We start from the raw sequence: 24,518 nt of genomic DNA, 5'->3' as shown, positions 1-24,518 counted from the left end.
TAATTTCCGTAAGTTCTGGACCAACTAAAAACAGTCAAGGAATTATTCTGGGTACCAAAAATAGAAATAGGAGGTTTTAAGAACCCAAACCAACAAAGAGCAATCAAAGTAATAATGTCATGCAAGCACAAAATAAGAAGCAGCATTGCAAACATAACCTCAGGAGGAGTATCATGAAAACTAAACCAACAAGCACCACCACACCAGCATCCAGGTACACAACTATCCAATAGGTTACCTCTGTCTAGTGAAGATCCCATCATACATCACAAAAGAAAGAAAACTAGTTAACCAATTGAAAACACAAGTACCAAATGAATCATCATGGTCTTCTTAATAAACCTATCCAAAATAGCCTGTATTGGGTATTTGCTTATTCATAAGAAACGGTAAGCATAAACAGGTAAAAAGTCCATAGTTGAATGCTAACAAAGCAGTGAGGTTCTGATGGCACATTCTAGTTAGGAAAGGACTTCTTTGACTCATCTGTGGTGGACAGAAAGCATGGTTCTGTTTGACAGCATTTAGAGATTACTTCTCTGAACTGACAACAAAAATGAGCACATAGTCCAATGTGTTCAAATTAAGGTTAGATCTCCTATCGCACTTGATCTTCTACCAAGAGACTGAACACAAATTTCAAAGAAAAAAAAAGGCTACTGGAAGAGAACTAGAGCAGCAAAGCCTTTCACTGGAAAGTTAACATTTTAATTTCTCAAAAAAGGGAAATAAATGGTTACATTTTTTACATTATCCAAGATACCGCAAAAGTAAAGTATGTGAATAAGAAAAATTACATAAAATGAGAACAGGCTCCCAAAGGCATAACATTACTAGCTAGAACAATAAATATGTATAAAAGCTGAGTGCTTTGCATTAATTATGTAATGATCGTACAGAGAGATTGCCATAAGCCAATAAAATAAATATTGGGATCCAGAAGTTGAGAAACACACAAAGTCTTAAAGACAGAGTGAAAAGAGGCAACTAAGACAAAGAAGCATATCTAACAGTATTTTTTTTCTAACAATCATCTGGACTATGCTACTGTTCCAAAGATGACAAAAAGATAAATCTAATTCTGTTGGTAACTTTTAATTTTGATATAATTTCAAACTCAGAAAAGTGGAAAGATCAATATAAGAAATTAACATATACTTTTTTCCTCTTATACTTCTTACCCACATTCACCGATAGTTTACATATTACCTTAGTTGCTTCATTTTATATATTCTTTTATACCTCTGAGAGTTCAATACACATGCCCCTTTACATTTAAATACTTCACTATATACTTCCTATGAACAGACATTCTCTTACATACCACAGTATAAATTTAATAAAACCAGAATATTTAATACTGATACATACTATTATCTAATCCAGTCTTTTAAATGTAGTTAACTGTTAAAAAATTTCCTTTCTAACGATTTTCACCCCAGCCCGAGATGGAATCCACAATCATAAGTGGCATTAATTCTCATGTCTCTTCAACCTCTGTAATCCAAAACAGCTTTTTTTGCCCTTCTTTATTTTTTCCTTTGGAGGTTTATTGTTATTTTTGATCATAGAAAAATATATGTAACATAAATTCACCATTTTAACCATACAATATGTGGGCCTTTGGGTTTTGCCTTCATGCACATGTCTTCTAGGTTCATCCATGTTGAAGCATCCACTTAGTACTTCATTTCTTTTAATCACCAAATAATATTCCATTGGATACATACCACGATTTGTTTGTCCATTCATCCATTAAAGGATATTTGGGGTGTTTTGAGCTTTTGGCTCTTGAGAACAGTACTACTGTGAACATTCATGTGCAAATATTTGTTTGACTATCTGCTTTCAATTCTTTTGGGTATGTGCCTAGGAGTAGAACTGCTGGGTCACACCATAACTCTATGTTGAAGTTTTTGAGGAATGGCCAAAATGTTTCTCAGAGTGGCTGCACCATTTTACATTACTACTACCAAAGTACAAAGGCTCTAATTTCTCTACACCATCATCAACACTTATCTTCCTTTTTAAAAAAAAATTATAGCCAGGGCTCCTGGGTGGCTCAGTTAGTTAAGCGGCTGCCTTCGACTCAGGTCTTGATCTCAGAGTCCTGGGATCAGCCCTGCGTTGGGCTCCCTGCTCAGTGGGGAGTCTGCTTCTCCCTCTCCTCCCTCCCCCTGCTCATGCTCTCTAATAAATAAAAAAAATCTTAAAAAACTATATTGCTATTCTAGTGAGTGTGAAGTGGTATTTCATTGTGGTTTGATTTACTTGTCCTTTTGTTATTGAGTTGTAAAAGTTCTTTATATATGCCTTTTTTTTTTTTTAGTTCTTCATATACTCTGTATACAAACCTGTATCAGGTATGATTTGCAAAAGTTTTCTCCATTCTGTTCATTGCCTTTCTACTACCTTGACAGTGTCCTTTGATGCACTAAGGGCTTAAATATTGAAGTTCAATTTGCTTGTGCTTTTGATGTCGTATCTAAGACTCCAACACCAAATCCAAGTTTATGAAGATTTACTCCTATGTTTCTTCTAACACTTTGGTAGTTTTAGCTTTTACATTTAGGTTATTGATCCATTTTGAGTTAATTTTTGTATGTACCGTGAAGTAGGGATCCAGCTTCATTCTTTTGCATGTGAATATCCAGTTGACCCCACACTATTTGTGGACAAATATTCTTTCACCACAGAATGGTCTTCACACCTTGTTGAAATCAACTGACTATAAATATGTGGGTTTATTTCTGGGCTCTCAGTCTCATTCCATTGATATATATGTCTTTTTTATGCCAATACCATACTGTTTATATTTTTATAATTTTTTAAAATTGTGGTAAAATGTACAAAAATTTTTTTAAAGTGTACAACTCAATAGTAGTAGGTGCATTCACAATGTTATGTGACTATCACCACTATCTAGTTCCGGAACTCCTTCCCCATAAAACAGTTACGCTCCACTGCCCCATTTCTTCTAGCCCTTAATCTACTTTCTGTCTCTATGGAGACACCCAGATATTTCATATAAATGGAACCAAACAGTTATTCTGTAGATTAACATCTTAAATTTACAACAATCTAGTTTGAATTAATACCAACTTAGCTTCAATAATACTAAAACAAACTCTGCTCCTCTAGAGCTCTCTTTAAATATTTTCATAAATTACATCTTTATACAGTGTTCCCATTAACACAGATTTAAAATTATTTTATGCATTTGTCTTTTAAATCACACAGGGGAAAAAAGTAGTTAGAAACCCAAAATACAATCACAATTGGCTTTTATTTACCTGTGTTGTTACGGTTACTGGTGTCATTTGTTCATACAGCTTCAAGTTACTATCTAGTGTCTTTTCACTTCAGCCTTAAGGACTACCCCCACCTTTTAAGATTTTATTTATTTGTCAGAGAGAGCGAGCACGCACAAGCAGGAGTGGCAGGCAGAGCAGGCAAAGGGAGAATCAGGCTCCCTGCTGAGCAAGGACCCCAATGCAAGACTCGATCCCAGGACCCCGGGATCATGACCCAAGTTGAAGGCAGATGCTTAACTCACTGAGCCACCCAGGCATCCCAGGACTCCCGTTAGCATTTTTAAAAATAGGGTAAGTCTACCAGCAACACTTACTTTCACGATTCTTTGTCTTAGTTTTTGACAGTTTGATTATAATGCGTTTAATGGTAGGTATCTGTGAATTTATCCTAGTGTAGATTCACATATTTCATTAATTTATAAAGTTCTCTGCCATTATTTCTTCAAATATTGCTCTCTTCTCTTTCTCCTTGCCTTCTGGAATTCCTATTATACATATGTTGGTACACTTAATGATGTCACAAAGATATCTTAAACTCTATTCATTTCTCTTTATTCTTTTTTCTCTGTTTCTCACACTGGATAGTATTAATTGACCTTACTTCAAGTTCATGGATTCTTTTTTTACTGACTGTTCAAATATGCTGTTAGACCTCTTTGGTGAAATTCTCCTTTTGGCTATTGTACTTTTCAGTTTCACAATTTCTACTTGATACCTTTTTGAAATTTCTCTTTGTTGATATTCTCTATTAGTTCATATATCATTCTCCTTGTTTCCTTTGAGTTCTTTTCCTATGGTTCCTTTTAGGTCATTGAGTATATTTAAGACAATTGATTTAAAGTCTGTAGTAAGTGTAATGTTTGAGCTTTCCCATTTCTTTTTTTTCCTGTGAAATGGACCATACATTATTCTTTGAAAGCAAAATTTGTTGCTGAAAACTGGACATTTTGTATATTATAATGTGGCAACTCTGGAAATCAGATCATTCCTCTTCTCAGGGTTTGTTGCTGCGGCTTGTGTGGGTTGTAGTTATTTCTTTAGTGACTTTTCTAAATTCTTTTTGTCAATATTGTATGCTTTCTCAAGCATGGTCACTTAGGTCTCTGTTCTATTATCTTAGTGGTCAGCTAGTGATTTAACAGAGATTTCCTTAAATTCCTGGAGCCAAACATGTGTGTGTGGTATACTTTCCATGTTTTTGCAGGTTGGCTCTGTGTTGGGGATTCTCTCAATGCTTAGCCACTGTTTAAAAATCTGCCTTTGCCTTCATTTCTTGCTTGCATAGACTGCCTCTGCCTTCACTTCTTGCTTGCATAGAAGCTAAAAGGCAACCAGAGGTGAAAGTTTAGGATCTGCAAAGGTTTCCTCTAAGTATTCATTCAGCTCTGGACATGCAAGGCCTTGCAGATTCCTCAGTATATGGGGGAGGACTTCAAAGTCCTTATTCTCTCGCTATCTCCAGCTGCAGCCTCTTCATTCCCAGGCTTTTTGGTTTGTTTGCTGCTTGTCTTGGGCTGCTGTGGCTAGTATATTTAACTTTAAATGCTTTGGACAAATGCCACTTGGGAGGCCACCCCAGTTCTAAGAAAGTTCCAATGTAGGCAAAACAAAGGCAAGCCCACAAGCTGATTCCTCATTGACCAGACAAGTCAATGCCCACATCCATTATTTTCCAAGAAGGTCTACACTGCTTACTCTGGCAGAAGCAAGCTGTACCAGGAATGGTTTATGGCTCCATTGTGCTGGTAGGTGGGGAAATGGTCATCAAGTAAGTAACGCCACAACTTTATCTTACCAAATTTCAGCATCTTCTTTCTTCTTTAAGCATTCCCCTGGTTGTTTAAAGTCTTTGATTACATTCCAGAGATCTGAAAAAGTTGATTGATAGTTTTTGCCAGCTTACCAACTGTCTTAGTGGAGAGATGTAGTTTTGGAGTTACCTACTCTGCCTTTTTTTTAAATCTCTTTGCACTTTTTTGACCTTGAAAGATTTGAAAAGTGAATTATACTGAAGAACTATACTGAAGAATATCCCTCAACTTAAATTAGGCTGATGCTTCCTCATGATTACATTCTTATCTGTCTATTATAAACTATGAACTCATATTGGTATCTCTAATTTCACTCTAATACTATGGGGTACAATGTAGTCTTACCCCATACATACTTGTTATTCCCTTCTCCAACAGGGAGAAACCTGGTTCCCATTATCTTCAATATATTTACTTAAGCTTAGAATATACAGAGAGTAGTTTCACAATTGTTAATGATGTCTGCAAAAAACAAACACATCAACTAGAATTCAGTATCTGTTTTGTTTTAAATAAAATCTACTTTTGGTAGAATGCACAAATCTAATGATACAAAACAATGAGTTTTATAAATATATATCTGAGTAACCCACATCCCCATCAAGATATTGAACAGTTCCACTGGAAACATTTCCAGTGTTTCTTTTATGCCCCTCCACATTTAATTCCCAACATATTTTTATACCATTGATTGGTTTTGCCTCTTCTAGAAGTTCTTATAAATGGTATCACAAATGCATACTCTTTGGTGTACAGCTTCTTTAGTTCAGCATAATGTTGGAGAGAATCATTCATACTGTATTTTTCAGTAGTTCATTCATTTTTATTGCAGAGAAAGAAGTCTATTAGTCATCAATAAAATAAAAGTGAAATTATTTTATTTTTTAAAAGAGATTTTCTTTTTTAAAATTTATTTTATTTATTTGACAGAGAGAGACACAGCAAGAGAGGCAAAACAAGCAAGGGGAGTGGGAGAGGGAGAAGCAGGCCCCCTGCAGAACAGGGAGCCCGAAGCGGGGCTCAATCCCAGGACCCTGGGATCGTGACCTGAGCCAAACGCAGTTGCCTAATGAATGAGCCACCCAGGTGCCCCTAAAAGTGAAATTATTATAATTTGTGTATAATCATTATGCACACCTATTATTCATTCCTTTATGGATAAACACAGGCTCCTTTCAGTCGTTGGCTATTTTGACTTTCCTCAAAGTTGCTGTACATTTTTCACTCATACCATCAATGTATGAGAGTTCCAGTCACTCCACATCATTGCCAACTTTTGTGTTGCCAGTCTTTTTCATTTTAGCCATTTGAGTGGGTACGTAGTAGGATCTCATTGTAGTTTTATTGTGCATTTCCTTGCTGGCCAATGTTGTTGAGCATTCTCTATTTATTGGAAATTATGTATTTGCAAAATCCAAGTCTTTTGCCCTTTTTAATTGGGGTTGTTTTGTTTTGTTTTTTATCACTATCATCGTATGTCCTGGATATGAGACTCTTTTCATGGAGCCTGACCTGGGTAGCCTAGTGATTCTTGCCTGCTATTATTCACATTCTTACGTAGACCTAGTTCCCTTCCACAATGAATCAGGGTTGGTCTGTATGACCAACAGAAGACAGCTTAAGTCCTAACGTCTGACTTCTGAGGCTAGGTCATAAAAGGCATAAAAGGCACATTGCTCTGTTGGAGAGAAGCCAGCTGTCATTTGATAAGAACACTCAGGGGGTGCCTGGGTGGCTCAGATGGTTAAGCATCTATCTGCCTTCGGCTCGGGTCATGATCCCAGGGTCCTGGGATCGAGCCCCGCATCTGCTTCTCCCTCTCCCTCTGCTGCTTCCCCTGCTTGTGCTTTCTCTGTCAAATAAATAAATAAAATCTTTAAAAAAAAAAAAAAAGAAAGAAAGAAAAGAACACTCAGGCAGGACTGTGGAGAGCCTACAGGGAGAGGATCTGAGGCCTTCCAATAATAGTCAGTACCAGATATTTTAGTGGGCCACCTTAGAAATGAGCCTTCCATTCTCAGTCAAGCTAGATGGCTAAGGCTTTCGCCAACCTCTGACTGCAACCTCATGAAAAGCCTGAGTCAGAACCATCTAGTCAAACTGCTCCCAAATTCCTTATTCACAGAAAGCATAAGTGACAAGAAATGATTATTATTGTTTTAAGCCACTAAGCTTTGGATTTATTACTCAGCAAAAGATAACAAATATAGTCAAACACATGTATTAAAAATATTTGCTGCTAGTCTGTGGCATATAATTTCTATTTTATCTTAACAATGAAAAGTTTTACATTTTCATTAAGTCTAATTAGTTTTTTTCCTTTATGGTTATTGCTTTTTATATGCTAATAACTTTTTGCCTCTCTTTAGTCCATTAAAATAGTCTCATATTTTCTTTTAGAAGCCTTATAGTCATAGATTTTACATTTAGGTCTACGATCTATTCCAAGTAAATTGTGTGTATAGTGAGGGAAGTGGTAGGGTTTATTTTTTAAAATATAGATATATAGTTGTTTCTATGTTGAAAACACCTTCCTTTCCCCATTTAATTATTTTGGCACCTTTGTTAAAAATTAATGTACCATATAAGTGTGGCTCCTTTTTCTATAATATTTGCTGATTTGAGCAGCCCATTTTCTTTTGAAGATCTTTTGATTGCTAACAAAGTGTATGACTATTTTCCAAAGTATAAGTGAACATGAAATGATCTGAATGGTTAAAAACGTAGCTTAAAACTCTGCATGAGATGCCTCTAGGGTCAGAGTTTAGGCTTAGCCACTTCCACTATTAGACAGTTGTAAAGTGTGCAGAGATAATAAAGATGACATTGAACATACTTCAATTGTATACTGATTGAGAATTACTACTGGAACATATCTCCATAGGGGCTAAATAAAAATACCTTACAATTCTACTTTAGTTAGCGTGATTTTCTCCAGGAAGGCATCCTTCCTCTAATGCCTTACACAGAATATGTCCATGTTTGCAACCCTCAGTCCTCTAAAGGAGAAAATATTTCTGTTTGTGCAGCTGTATATGAGATCTCTGCTGAACTGAGTAGAGCGATAGGAAGAAGAGGCCAAAAGAAGGCCAAAGTGCTCCATATAAGAAAAAGTTGAAAACATCTGAAAGACAAGATATAGAAGGAAAAAGGACCCTAGAAAGGTGAAGAAAAAAAGAGAGGAAGGCACATATCAAAGTCAGGAAAAACGGAGGAAAGGGAAAGCATGTATGCACATATGTGTGCATGTGTTTAAGAGAAAGAACAGAGAATGTGCATGTTTTGCAAGAGCTCCTTAAAAATGAGAAAGATGTTTAAAGAGGATTTTTAAATTAGCCATGCTTTTCAGTGTGCCCTGTGCAATGTAATCTTCTAATTCTTTCTTAAAGGTCTACATTGTTCTTCCATGCTTCTGGAGTTGTGGTGGGGGTAGAAGGAGAGAGGGAGGGAAGTTACATGTATGTTTTTCAAGGCATCCACTTAAAGAGTGGTTCAGGTGCATTTAAGATTATACACCTATTAATTAACTTAAAGAATTTATAAGTGGGTTGAGTATCCACAACTCCAAAGACAATTTTCTTAAAAAAATTCACATTAATCAAAAACTGCCATAAAACTATCAAATCTGATCTCTCAAATTACTTAAAGCTAAGAGAAGAATATAATAAATATATTAAAATTTGGGAGGAAATGAGAGTTACTACAAAATCAATTTTTAGACTATTTGGTTTTGTATGACTGCTTCTTAGCTGGTCTTTATAAATCAAAGGCCTGATTCTACCATAAATAATATCCTCAAACCAACTAGCCATAGTACACAGGGAATCTGTGAAAATATAGATATTTAAGTTTGATATTGAATAAAATTTTAAAATTCCCAAAGTATGGTGAAAATGGAAAATCTAGATTCAAGGAAGGAAACTAGAGGGAAGGTTTTGGGTTATTTTTTCTTACTCCAAAGTCTTATCAATGTTTAATTCTGCAAACTGAGAATGTCAAGTAAAATGTTTCTTCACTTAATCTTTTGAATAATGTTTAATCTTTGACTAAATTTTAAGTCATTTTTTTCCTAAGCAAATATCATTTATACACTTTAGGGATGAAATAGGGGCACAGTCCAAGGAAAACATAATCTTCCTTAGCAGATTGGTAATGTTCACTTTCTCTCACTATCTCAGAGGTATTTATATCTTTTGTTACTAATGAACATTTATATTATACTAATGAACATATATAATGAATTTTTACTAGGAAAATCTATCATAAATATTTGTATTTAATTCAATATAAGTAGGAAATTCAATGTAAATAATAAACATTAGACAAACTAAAAGGAAGAAATTTCTGTATAAAGAAGTCAAAAGAAGTAGAATATATTCCAAATCTATTGTAAGGCCATATAATGGGAGATTAAGTAATATATTAAAATGTAAGTTTAGCCAAAAAATTTATAGTAAGGGTCTAAGAGAAGCTTGTTTTCATGTTAAAGTTACTGAGGAAGGTTGTACCAATTCTTCAGTATATACGGTGAAATAGAACAATGGATATTTTAAAAAGAGATTGTAATTGCATATATCTTCCAGAGCATTATGCTATTTTATTTTATTAATGTTATTTTAAAATTAAAGTATAGTTGACATACAGTGTTCTATTACTTCCAGATGTACAACACAGTGATTCAACAATTCTATATAACATATTTAGCACATCTTAAAAGTTCCATTTCAAACTCTAGTCAAATCACTTGAATCTCTGAAATTAAGGCTGAAATGCAGAAATGCAGATCAACTGATCAAAATTTACCAACAAATATTACTTCTTTTAAAGAACAAAATTATGCAAAATATTTCAAAGCAATGTGCTCACTGACTCAAGGGAAATTTAACTGTTTTACTATTCATTTATATGACCTACCCTAAGATCTTATGTTTTAAAATTTAAACCCTAACTAGACTCACTATCATAAAACATTCAAATTACTGAACTCAAGTAAAAACAAATAAATAAATAACCTCATAGGGTCTTGGTGCTGACCTCAACTCCATCATATCCTGAATCTTTTTATTTTTAGGTAAGCAAAAACACTTAATTAGAAACTTAAAGCAAATCATACCCTATACATGTGTAATTATTATACCTCTCAATGAGTCTAAAACAGAACTATTGGGGGCACCTAGGGTGGCTCAGTCAGTTAAGCACACAACTCTTGGTTTGGCTCAAGTCATGATCTCAGGGTCGTGAGATGGAGCCCCACACTGGGCTCCCCGCTCAGTGGGAGTCTGCTTCCTCTCTCTCTCTCTCTGCCCCTCTCCTGCTCATGCGTGCACCATGTTTGCTCTCTCTAATAAATAAATAAATCTTAAAAAAAAAAAAAACTGTTTTACCAGGATGTTTTTGTGCTAAAGCATCCACACTCTGGTTTCTGACCAATCACATAAACTTATATAACACTGCCATGGTTGCAGGTGCCATCAGGAGCCTTGGGACTGGGAATTCCAATCATGATTCAAATTCATTAATACCAACTGTGCTCAGTGAATCCTAACTTTAACAGGGTTCATCAAAATAGGGCCAATAATTTTGCCTTTTAAGACTCAACTGGATGAAGCCAAAGAGAAAAACCATATCTAGAAGTTTAATCTCATTATTTATTCTAGTTAAAACCCACTTTTCAATTCTGATGAAATTTCAATTTCAGTTAGAAATAAACTTCCTATCAAATAGTAGTTGAAGGACTATGCCAGCAAAATAGATGCTAATATATCATCTAGAACCTCAAATCATCTCTGGCTTATAGAAAAATCTGATAAAGAACACAGTTTTCCGGGGCGCCTGGGTGGCTTAGTCGTTAAGCGTCTGCCTTCGGCTCAGGTCATGATCTCAGGGTCCTGGGATCAAGCCCCACATCGGGCTCCCTGCTCGGTGGGAAGCCTGCTTCCCTCTCCCACTCCCCCTGCTTGTGTTCCCTCTCTCGCTGTCTCTCGCTCTGTCAAATAAATAAAATCTTTAAAAAAAAAAAAAAAGAACACAGTTTTCCTACTTAAATTAAGATGTCATCCTTTATGAAACTGAGATAATTGGATTGTTTTAGTATTAATATTTCCCTAGATGACTGATATACATTTCAAAGTCTATCTAAATCCCTTAAGAAAATACTTGAGGTACTTCAAAAGCAAAGTAATGATAATAATACGCTTCTTCCAGAAAATGCAATTTTGACCTATTTCTACATGGGGTTGGGGTTGGGGCAGGGAGGGGAAGAGTGTTAGAAATTTCGGCAATTTTCCCATGCAATTAATGCTCATACTTCATTATTTAGTTGGTGCATAGATGCCAAAGCCTTGGTAAGATATCCATCTTAAACAATCACACTATTCCCAATCAAACAGAAAATGTTGCACAGTTAAAATATGTATTCTTCCTCCCCCGTCCCATACCTGAACTTGCAGAAAGGTAGGAGTTGAGGATATGTCAGATAAAATTAAATTAAGAAGTTTCTAATTTAGAGTAGTTTAGGACTTCTCCTGACTCAGAGTTTGCAACCTTCTCAAAGGTAATAGAGCATTTGAGGCAGACAAACAGAAATGACTGTGCAACAAACTGTGGAAGGTGAATGCTTAAGATACTGTAAACTTCACGCGGCCAGAAAGCCATTCTCTTTTCAGTCCCAATTCTAACCACTTTAGCTCTGAGAACAACTCTAAATACCTATCATGCAAATGTTTTCCTACTTCATTAACTAGATGGCTATAGAGAAAATGGATACAAATGAAGATGCTTAAAAAAAGGGTGGCAGAAGATTTGATTAAAGCAATGATTAAAAATTTGTAAGTCTCCTGGAAAAACATTCACTTTAAGGAAGTGTACAACATTATTGAAGGGATTTCAGTCTTCAGTATCTGATAAGGTATTATCAAAACCTTAGAAGGGGAAAATTGTTAACTCTATTATTTCCTACCACATTATGCCTGCATACTTGCTTTGAAGCAGCTGTGGGTGGCAGAATCTATATTTTACCATTATTGATTATTCGCTACTTAAATCTAAGAACGTAATTTTGAACTTTGGCCACTCAATCAGTACTGAAAAGAAGTGTCATGGGTTCAGCAATAGTCTTGGTTTCAGTCACATGGGTTATAAAAGGCTTCCCTATTACTTCATGGAAAAACCATCTCACATACAAATTTTGAAAAGTCAGTCAATATAGCATCTCACTGTCTCCCATAAGGAAAAAATTATTACAAGAAAAAATCAGGGGTGCCTGGGTGGCTCAGTCGTTAAGCGTCTGCCTTCGGCTCAGGTCATGATCCCACGGTCCTGGGATCGAGCCCCGCATCCGGCTCCCTGCTCTGTAGGAAGCCTGCTTCTCCCTCTCCCCCGCTTGTGTTCCCTCTCTCGCTGTGTTTCTCTCTGTCAAATAAATAAATAAAATCTTTAAAAAAAAAAAAAAGAAAAAATCACATCATAAAAACAGAGTTTCACTCTGAGGATCACCAACCATTCTACACTGTTCTAGTAACTACCATCTCCCAGGAAGCCCTCTAGATGAAGAATTTTTAAATCAGCTTGAACTCTAACACTTATAGGTATCCCTTGAACACCACTGACCATTAAAGGTATATTAAGAATTTAAAAATTAGGGCCACCTGGGTGGCTCAGTCGTTAAGCGTCTGCCTTCGGCTCAGGTCATGATCCCAGGGTCCTGGAATCGAGCCCCACATCGGGCTCCCTGCTCCATGAGAAGCCTGCTTCTCCCTCTCCCACGCCCCCTGCTTGTGTTCCCTCTCTCGCTGTGTCTCTTTCTGTCAAATAAATAAGTAAAATCTTAAAAAAAAAAAAAAAAGAATTTAAAAATTATAGTTTGCATATTTCATTGTGGGCCCTGTGCTAAGCACTTGAATTACATACACTTCTTTAAGTCCTCACTGCAATCCTATGAGATAGGTAATACTACTATTTGCACTTTACAGATGAGAAAACTGAAGTTCAGAGAAATTAAATAAGTAGTGCAAGGTGACAATGCTATAAAATGGCAGGACAGGTCATGGTTTGACTCCAGAACCATTATATGTTATATTGTATCAAATGCAGAGAAATTACTTGCAACTTCTGAAATTGTTAATGGGGACTGAATATTTTCAGAGCGAAACAAGAGTTCACTATTGTAAAATATTAATCCTGGGGCTTTGCTTGTATCAGCTCAGTTATCTTGAAGAGGAAAGTCTAGTTAACAATGTAGGTGTACAATGTATTTTTATGTCTTGACTTGTTCAAATGCATATTTTAATCATTTTGAAAATGAGTATCAGTTCAAGAATGTAATGGCTCTTTATGCTCTTAATTAATAGATGTTAGACTAAACTGTAATTGGAAAAGCTTTTTATTTAAGTTTGGAATTTAAAAAAATGCATCATGGCAAAGACAAATATGCAAAGCAAAAGCTATTCTCACACTTTCTCTGTAATCAAAGATCATCAATAGATGTTTAGGCTAAGTTGAGAGCCCATTTTTACTGGAACAGGAGAAAAAAATGTTTTGAGTTATCTTTCACTTTGTGTAACCTCAAAACATGTTAGAGTATTTGCGCAAGGAAGTTATCTGGAACCAAGTCCTCCCATGTCAAAGTGAATTTCAAATCTTGTTTCATGATGGAAAAATGAAACATGAAGGTGTTAGAAATGTAATGTTTAGTCATGTTTATGCTTTCAAATCAACAATGATAAATCAAATGGGTAGTTGACCCCAAGTTCAAACAAAACAATCTAAAATAAAAATGTATTTAAAGACATATTAATAGATGTCTGAATATTTGGGGCAATCAAGTAAACTACACCCTCCTTGGGAGCACTTAATGATTATATTATCATTTCTTTTTTCAGCTTGAATCATCAAACGCATGAATTAAATCAACATATTTTAGTAGTGGTGGAACTCAGAGACTGGAAAGAGACATTATGAATACTCCTCACAGCAATATAATTATTTCACACCATTCATAAGCTGCATCTGAAGAACAGCTCTATGCTACCAGAAAAACAAAATGATTCCAGCCTTTCCACAGGCAATAGGAACTTAGCATGCAAAGGACAAATCCTTGTAAAGGAAGCAAGCAAGAAAGCCCTCTTCTATAAAGTAACTGCTCCCTGACCTTTGGAACCTTAAAGGATTTATACTAGTGTCACCAAAATGAGTGATATTTATAGTGATAGAGATAAACAATACCCCACTATCTAGTCTATGAAAAAAAAGTTTATTATTTTCAATACAAAAAGCTTATTCACAAGATATCCTTAATAATATAGTAAAACTTGATTTTGAATCCTTACTCAACAAAGGATATCACCTTCAAGAGTCAAAGTTTCAAGAAGACCAGTGCTCTTTTGTCAACTATGGTGGCTGATTACCCAATACTGCAGATTCCAGAGACTTCCAAGCACTTAACCAATTCCTACCTCTTTTCTCGTCTCATTCTCTAAAAGGGACAGCTATGTGAGGCAAGTCATTTTAAATTTTCAAGCCTTAAACCATACAACCATCAAAGGGAAGAAAGAGTTTTTAGATGCCTTCTACAAATTGTCCTGCCACAATTACAGAAGTAGAAGCAGCTTTCCTCAATCACAGGTATTAAGTACCTTATCTGATATACTCTCCTTAGCACTATGCTTACTAGTTGTGCCATAGCTATTCTAAAACAGAATCTCCAGGCTTAGAAACATTGATACCGGGATCATGGATAAATTATTTTCACATAATCATTCAAGTGTTTGTTGGTTTGTTTCAGAATGCAATTAAAAACAGAAGTAAGATAATCAACTGTACCAATAACAGGATAATTGGTTTGGGATTTGGTAAGAAGACTACTAAAAATATATCCCATTTTTTAAAAAAAGGAAGCACAGGAAAAATGTTATATAAAAATAAAGAGCACACTGTGATCTCATTAATTATATCATTAACTATTTTAAAACAAAAGATATAATTTAGTTTAGTTTCTATTTCTATTAAGCAATACAAGAGTAATGTCTTTTTAAAAAATGAATAAATTTTAATAATTTATAAATTATAATTAACAAGTATAAGTCTTCAAAGATCTATTTAAAGAGTGCTTCTCTTTTGCCAGATTACAACCTATATATTCTCTTTCATGATTTTCTTCATGTATTTGCTTGCTTTTCCAAGTTAAATTTGATTAGCTCAAAAAAGCAAACTAATGCAGTCTTTCTAAATATTCCATTTGTTTCCTGTTAAGCCATTTTATTGAACAAAGTGCAACTAAACTTATCTGTATTTATCATGTAAGAAATTTCAAAACAAAAGAAAAGATTAATTTTCACTTGAAATTACTGCTGCCTCACTGTTCCTGCTAACAGTTTAACTAGGAACATGACATCCTAAGACTAGTTAAATGACCCAATTGACTGAGTATCCCTTATACAACTTAGTGGTAACACTTTCTTGACCTTTTGTGTGACACATAATGCTAAAACTTCCTTTTAAATCATGCTAGGTATTATATTCTCAAGGGCCAGGGCAGTGTTGGAATTGTCATATTAAAGATAAAATATGTTAGTTTAAAGTGACAGGAATTGAATCATTCTGAAAGGAGCAGGGGGAAGGACATGAGCATGCACTGAACCTTTGTCCCTGAAGCATTACTATGGATTTTGGAACATTAATTAATTTAAAGCACATGCTGCTGAGTCAGTACCTGCCAGAAATCCTGATCAGAAGATGAGAAAAAGAAAAAAAATGGACATCGTCTGATTACATGAACAAAAACTCCAAAATCAAACATACATATCACAAAGTATTATAACATATAAGGACGAATTTAGATCTGTAATAAATTCACTGAACACCTAGAAACAGGAAATGAGGAATACATAGAAATGTTTTATATATTATCTGCTAGGTACAATAAAACAAAAACCCCAACACCTCAATTCCTAACCTCCCCCAAATGAAACACACAATTGTAGAAAAACTTCATAATACTATAAAAAGAAAACACATGAGTAATAGTCTGTTTCTTACAGAAATGGGAAGGCAAACATTTCATTTTTTGTCATGGGAAGTCAAAGCATTTCTTTAATTAAGGTTTCCTATTAGGATGTCTCATGGATATAATATTTTTAAACTTCATGACAAATTTGTTGCTGTACCATCCATAATAAAATACAGGCAACCAAACTCAGATGAGTTTAAAAGATTAGTAACTACTCGAAGAGTTCAGAATGACTACTTAGAAACAGGTCTCCTACAAAATTATGTTGCACTAAATGAATTACTATTCACATTAGTGATAAAAAGCCAGCCATCATGGAGGATGGCATTTGATTAAGCAGTGTAGGTTAGCTGATTTAGCTGGGTACACCACTCCAAAGTATCTTCATATATCAAATGGGTTTAAAGATTTTTTTTTCAACAAATGAACTTCACTGTGAAATAAAATTCAACCCAAACTTACCATACTTCTCAAAACAAGCTTAGCAGAGTGATAAAAGTTCTTGACTGAGAAATGCTATTAGCAATTTACAAACCTAAAGCTGGGATTGATGTGACAGAGGCCCAGAGGATTTTACAACACATGGGTGAGATGAATCACTGCGAATGAAGGATAGCTCAGATGTGAGAAAACAAACCAGAGGTCTCTCTTTAGCTCATGGACTAGCTATTTAATCCCAGCCAACTGCTCCTTACAGAGAGCCCAAGGAGATTTTTACAGCTGATTTAACTGGCATGGAGAGAGCAATTAGGCAGAGGAGATGCTATTCTGTAGCATTTCATACAAACCAAGAGGATAATATATATGACAGCAGCTAACTCCTTTTATAAATTGAGTAAAGGGCTCAAAGTCATGGAAAGTAGCTATAATTTGTAGAGCCAGATACTTTACCACATTGTCCTGATTTTACTGAGAAGGTGATACTCAGAGAGGTTAAATGGTCTCTTGCCCAAGGTTACCTATCAAGTATGTAGAGAGCCCATTTATGAATATAGAATTGTCATATCCAAAGTCACACTCTTCATCCTGTGCTATTACATACTAAGAAGTACAGCAATCCATAATGTTGTATTTTTCCTACTCAAGGTCAGCATACTTACAACATCTACTAATTATTTACACAGAGCTATCAAATACTTAGATGCTCAAAATGGAAATCTCTTGGAAAATATTTCAGACACCAAAGCCAGATTTTCTTAGGGCTGTGGTGTGTTACAAAAGAGCTAAATTTGCTAATTTGTAAGAAGAGAGAAAATTGAGAAAATGGCTTAAAAATAATTTAGAGAACTATGGATGCAAAAGAAGAAAGATGAACAAACAGCCTAAAAGTACAACAGAAAACTGCAACAGGTGTCAAAGGATTTCTTGAAATGCTGAATCAGAATGTTAAGTTCCTTGGTAATGCAATTACATTCTAAACTTTTGCTTGTTTAAAGACTCACTATAGTAAGTGGCCCTATTCAAATGATGCTACATTTAACACACAACCAATCAATATTTGAGAGTAAGTTTCGTCTGTAATAGAAATATTATTTTCTCTAATATCTTGATGACAATGAGCCAAGATGCAATTTTTCAAATACAGATGACAGTGCACACTTTAAGAGATCGTTTCAATAAAAAGAAAAGACACTGCATTTTTCAAAATGCTCAATAGTGTTCATGGCATATGAGAACATAATGGAGCAAATAAAAATGAAGCTGAAATTCTGATTCCTAAATTTAAGTATTAAAATTTATATACTCCTTATATTTTCTTTCTTTAAAAACACTATGTGGGTTCTCAGGTTAATAGGAGTTTCTAGTTGTACTTTATCAAAGCAGAAAAAATTAACTTCAACATGCTTAGCAAAAAGAAAGTGAAATATCAAGGGTTTTTTGTTTTGTTTTTTTTTTTGCACAAATGGCATTAAGTTAGTATTAAAATAGCTACTTGACTAGAGAAATTTCTATTTACAAATAGATCATATAGACAAATTGCTTAGATATATGAATAAGATACCCCAGTGCTTAAGACTGAACTCTGAAGCCAGACTATGAATTTGGAATCATGCCTCTACTACCTACTAGCTTATATGATCTAATGTTAAAAAAAAAAATTATTATGTAGTTTCTTATTTGTAAAATGATGATAAAAGTAGTAAGCTATCTAAAAGAGTGGCTGTGTGGATTAAATGAGTTATATGTAAGCACTTAAAACAGTGTGTAGGGGTGACTGGCTGACTCAGTCCACACAGCATGCGACTCTTGATCTTGGGTCGTGAGTTCAAGCCCCACATTGCACGTGAAACCAAAACCAGAAAACAAAAATAGAGTGTAGCATGTGATAAACACTCAAAAAGCTTCAACTATTCTTTTTCGTATAGTTATTATTAGTAATAATTCCTGCAAGAGACAAATAGAGTCAAGTATTTTTCATTTAGACAGTTTACTTTAAATTGCAAAAATAAACAACTGACAACTAATGAGTGAATATATTAATGTGGTTTTTAAAATGGGCTAAATCTTCAGCCCTAAAATAAATATGTGAATATGAAATACTTGTGGAGAACTTCAGGCTTCCAGGAATTACAGGATCCCTGCTATCTGAAAGTCTGCTTTATACCACTTCTCTTTCACGAAAGACCTATGCTGGTACCTGTTTTTGCTAACTGAAAAAAATCCAAAGAGGATTTTTGCTTTTATGAAAATGGTAATAGTTTCTTTGCTTTATGCTGTTTCAGCTTAATGAAAGCTTCCATAGGAATGCTCTAATTTTAGACGGTGGGGGAAATCTGTGCATTCTCTTGGAATCTGCTACACTTTTTTTAAATAAAAAATTTCCCTATTATAAAAGTAAGACAACACAGGTGATATACTCTATTGTAAAGATGGGATTGGTAGGGCAAATAAAAACATAAAAACATGGTGAAAAAAATCACACAATTCTGTCTATATATTTGTATTTATTAATAGAAAAACCTGAAGAAATATATCAATTCACCAAGAATTTAGACTTGACTTAGGTTCATCTTTGGAAACCAAAAGAGAGAAAGAGAGATGTGCCTAGTGAACAATGCAGAATTCCCATAACATCATAACCTGCTATATAAATGTGAGCAGAATTAAAACAGTTCAAATAAATGTGAAGATTCATCAAACTCTTGTCCCATGGAGCTTTCAGTCCCTCCCCTCTCCTAATTTACATTTCCTTGATCTACAATAAATTTCACATTACTATGCATGTCAAGAAGTAATATTATACTTGCCCTTATTCCACACTAAGATCTTATCTTTGATATAAAGTAAATAAACAACTTAAGTAAAGCATTAAGAGTATTATGTTATAGGGGAAAATGCTCACATTTCCCTTGGGGAACCAAGACTTTCCCCTAAGCAGAATATCATTTTAAAGTTCATTTATCAATATTTTTTTAAAGAACTCTTATCTAGTAAGCAATTAAAAGCCTTTGGTTATATTAAAGCTTTGATTTTTAACCATGGCTGCCATTTTTTTTTCTGCTGATAACTTTTTCTGTTATAAACACTGTAATCAGTTCTTCCTTTTCTAGGCTTTGACCATACTTTTATCTCTTTCACCTGAATGTCATTTTGGGGGGGGAGGGGGGGAAACAATGTCATTTTAATTTGATGTAAAATATTTTTTCTGTTCCACATGTACAAATATTCTTGTAGGTATCATAAAAGAGAGGAATAAAACACACATTAACTCTTTCTTCCAAACTGGAGAGATTCTAAGGATACTGTAAATACAAATAACGAAAAATGCAGTCCAGAGGGATGCTTTCTGAAATGTTCAGGGAGTGGTTGGGGGAAAAGGGAATTTGATAGGGAAGGAAGAATTAAAAAAACTATCTTCTGAAAAAGAAATACATGGTAAAATGATAACAATGAACAATTTACTTTCAATGGGCAATTCATTGTTACTTGACAAAGAGTATGAGCTTCACAAAGTTTTTAGAAGAGAGAAGAGGATTATGTCAAAACTCTGGAACATAGGTATTCCTTGCTTAAGAAACAATTTTACCTAGACCATGCAGTTTTCTACTAACTTAAAAAAAAAAAAAATGGTGGTGTCTGGTCCAGAGAGGGTTATCTATCACATACAACAGGAACAGAAAATCCAAAACAATTTCTATCTTTGATATGCGGAGGGAAAAAAGGGAGGGCTAAGAGAAACAGGAAAATAAAGGGTATAACCACTTGAGATAAGCCACACCAATAAAAAACAGCGACTAAATCATTAAAGGAAAGAAATATTTGATGACTATATAATATAAAGGCTCCATTTAGAAATGATGCTTTATTTTATAGACCAGTTATTATGTGATTAAAAAATTAAACCAGAAAAATATAGCTTTTATTAAAGAAATAACCCAAACTTCATGAAGTAACTACATTAACAAGTCATAAGCAGAATGCATGGACATTGCAGGGGGAGGGTGCATTTTTAAAAAAATCTATGATATATTACACTAAAACAAAAGCCAGACTATATTTTGTATTTCCATCTGTATAATAGTGCTAGTACACTGTAGTGATATTCAAATATCCTTTAAGAGAAAAATCTGAACTTTCAAGCTCTGAGTTTTTGAACTTTAAAGACCCAGTCTGAATGTCTTTTAAAGTATCACCTATCTACAAAGCATTTTCTTAAAGTGAAGGTACACTATCACTTCTTTATATAAGGCCTGTGTTAGCAGATAGTTCTGAAATGCATAAAAGATGCAAGTGCCAATAATAATGTATTTCATGACTTTTCTACAAAGGAAATTGCTACTAAGAGTAAAGGATTAGTGTACATTAACACTAGGTAGTGATGGGCTCTGGAAAATGATCCTCCCCCAAATTCAAAAGCTGCTTAATCAAATTCAGTTTCACTATCAGTTGAAACAGGAATGTTTCATTTACTTAAGAGCATTTTCTAGTCAAACAAAAGAAGAGAGAAGATGATAGGCACCAAAACAAGAAATAATTGTCCAATTATTTCTCAGTATCAGTTGGGCCTTCTTTTCTACTTTGCATTTAGAGGTTGTATGAAATTCAAACACAAATGAGAAAACTCCGCAAAATGATACTATTTCTACATTTGTTCTTGCTTTCAATGACAAAAAGGCTAAAGTGCAATTCAATTAAAAGACAATAAAATAAGGCAGTGTTACCTACTGGTCAAATGATACACTTTATTACATGGTGTGTTAAAAGTTAAAACAATGGGGGGGATAAGAAGATGGGAGTAAATCTCTAAGTAGTTCATAACTAGTTTATCTTTCAAGTTAAAACAAGAGAAAGAAAATGACCCATTTAAAAATCAAAGCAAGTTTAAAAGGAAATTCCTCTAGGGTATTAGTTTTGGACTAAATTTCTGGCCATCTTGCATAAAATGTACTATAATTACTACACAAATCTGTTTTTTCAAGAGGAAATTGTCTTAGGATTTATACACTCTGGAAGCTGCTACTTAAGAATTAAGATATTCTGACTGAGAGAAAGAGAGACATGAAGATCTAAAGGAAAATAATAAGATCAGTTGAATAAGCATTGATGATCCTTATTACAAATATCACAAATACATGGCAAAAATCCCTGGAAAAACTTCTAAACTGATAAAACCCTAATGAATGTTGTATACCTCATTATACAAGGTTTAAAAACAGCACAGAAACGACTTTCTTAAACTTCATATGAAATAAAAGACTATTCATAAAGACATAAACTAGAGGTGAACTTAGTTTAAAAATCCTATTTAAGAACCATAACCTTCAGGATATATTTGATGGAAATTAATACAGTACTTAAATGAAGTACTTGGCAAAGGGATTAAATATGCATATCATAACGTGGATGAAAGAAAAATCCATGCACTCTTTGCTAGGGGACAAGCTGGCTGGCTCAGTTCTACACTACCCCTATGTGAGTCTGCCATTCCTCTATTCTCTTGCAGAACCTGTTCCCCTGGTCAACTTTCATAGGCCTCAATTTCATACGAGTCATACTTTGAACCATTATACGTTGAGATCCCTAAATCCTGCTTTCCTACTCCCATTTCAGAGCCCAAACATTTGCACTACAATCTGTCATAAAGTCTGCCTTCTAAACAAAGTACTGCCGTTTTCATCTCTACAGCAAGGCGGGCACTCAAATACTTATAATGTCTTACTGCAGTTTACTTTTGTTATTTTATAAAAATAAGTGAAAACAGAAAAATGCAAATGATACTAATGGGAGGAAATATAGAGCTCATAAACTGAATATGATTGAAACAAAGGTGGAGCTCACCGGTCATGCCCAGAGCTGCAAATTTTTAGCCTCAAGTGGACAGTTAGGGGCTGAAATGAAAAATTTAAGGAGCATTTGTGAAACATGGGTGACCACTAGGGATTTTATATTTGGGAGACCTCTAGGAATGGAAATTCTCCTATAACATGTAAATTTGCTGTTCAACTTGCACATATTCAACTTCCTTACATGTTTTCAGATTTACATATATATAAATATAATAGAGGATAGAAATCTCATGCTACTCTGAATTCCTTCAGTGACCAAAAACTGTGATTTGTTAGACTGATTTTGCTATAACATATTACTGACTTAATGAGCCATATCTCCAAAGAATATGTGATTGATTAGTTGATTTTTCCAAGTCATCAAATGTTTATTGGTCCCCTCCTGTATGGCAGACATATGCTGGACTCTGAGTGACACAAAGACAGATAAAACAGGGGCCTGATTTGCCAGAGATTCTGAAATAAGACCCTGACATCAGTGCCTGAAATAACCTTCACATGGATATGGTACTTGATTATACATGAGGCAGAGACAACCAAGGATCAAAGATGTGGCTGTCCCAAAGCAGAGCCAGCTCTGAACCTGTCTCCTAACATTCTAGTTCAATGCTGTTTTTGATCATTTTTTCTTTTAGAATATGTGACTTTAAAAAGAGCATACCCAGATGAAGGCAATGGGCCATATGAATGGGAAAGGCAATTGTTAGGCTGGAAGCCTTGACTGAGATCGCTCAGCTCTTAAGGTGGCCACTCGTTCTTTCCACCTGTGCAAAAGATCTTCTCATTTATATCTTCACCTTATGAGTACATAGAGTTTTATATAATGATGCAGGATCGACATATTCCTGCAAGATCAGCTTCTACTAACCCTGACCTCCACCCATTTAGACCCCTCTTGTGATCCTGCCTTTTCCAGCCACTGCATGATTTTCCTTCTGATTTCCTTCTCTTTAAGCTTTGTAGAGCCATCCCGGGCTCTCTCTTCTTTCTGATGTGCTTTCTTCCTCCTCTGTAAAATTGACCTTTTACTTTTCTTTCTGACCCTGTGTAATACTTTCTTTTTCTTTTTGTAGAGCTCAGCCTGAAAGGGAAAAACATGTTTAACTGACGGCTTTGAGATGATAAAATTGAAAGTTTCATTTTCTATACTTAAGAACAATTAATTATGTGATTTATTTGTGCATAAAATAAAGAACTGAAAGAAAGTATAATGCAAATGCATATGCAAATTTGGGGTGGCCTTCATAATTATTATAAAAGCACCAGTAAAGACTTCTATAATTTTCTAGTTAGGATTACTGCTATAGAGTGTCAAAGTCTGAGGAAGGTCAAATCAAATAAGTGTTTTTATAAGAAATGCAAATGTAATATTGGGGGCTTGTTAAGCTTTATGATGGCAATTGAATTAAAATGCAAATGTCAACATACACCGAATTAGTCCTTACTATATATAGCAGGCTACCCACTAGTGTTACCTTATATGGAAAAATGTAGAAAAACCTGCCTGATTTTTTCGGTAGAAGCATCTGAAGGCACTTATAGGCCTTCCAACCTAAGAAACATGCTCTTTTGACAAGAAGAACGGGCATTAAGAAATTTCTCACAAATAATTCTAGAGGAACTTTAAAATCTTCTTAGTAAACAACAGGATATATATATTAGGTGTCACAGCTCGCTCACCTTTCCATCAAAGCGTTTTATTGTATATTGATCTAGACCCAAGTCTGTAAAAGAGAAAAAAAAAAAAACAGTATTTAGTCAATGATCATAACTCAAATAAAACATGAAATGACAGCTCTCTGTCATTTCCAGTTATTCAATTAAATATACTAGATGGTTTAGCCACAACATTATTCAAAGGTTATGGGAATGAAAAATTTTTCCACTTTTGGATTCACAGTGTCAGTGCTAAACGATCTAACCTTTATTTTACATACGAGAAAGTTGAGGCTCTGAGAAGATAAAGAGGATAAAAACTCATGTGCAAATCTGTTCAACAGTAGAGCTAAACTAGAACCTGGACTCTTTCAAGGGTGGGCTGTTTTCATTATATCAATGTGCTATATTACCTTTAAATAAGGTGAAGGATATTAGTTTAATC

At 34.6% G+C, this 24,518-nt stretch overlaps 1 protein-coding gene across 7 annotated transcripts in view; it reads right to left on the bottom strand.

The window, feature by feature from the left end:
• The window catches only part of MICU1 (mitochondrial calcium uptake 1), a 246,921-nt gene that overhangs the window by 116,730 nt on the left and 105,673 nt on the right, over positions 1-24,518 (bottom strand). For 6 of the 7 annotated variants that reach the window (XM_078077609.1, XM_078077608.1, XM_078077606.1 and 3 more), the window contains one exon: positions 24,098-24,141. In XM_078077609.1, the coding sequence (XP_077933735.1) occupies positions 24,098-24,141 (44 nt within the window). Of the gene's footprint in view, positions 1-23,324; positions 23,499-24,097; positions 24,142-24,518 lie in introns of all 7 variants that reach the window. The other variant, XM_078077612.1, reaches the window with a different exon arrangement.

This window comes from Halichoerus grypus, chromosome 7, assembly GCF_964656455.1.
Source record: "Halichoerus grypus chromosome 7, mHalGry1.hap1.1, whole genome shotgun sequence".
In the NCBI taxonomy this organism is placed as follows: Eukaryota; Metazoa; Chordata; class Mammalia; order Carnivora; family Phocidae; genus Halichoerus; species Halichoerus grypus.
This window is presented reverse-complemented; position numbering and strand designations above follow the sequence as displayed.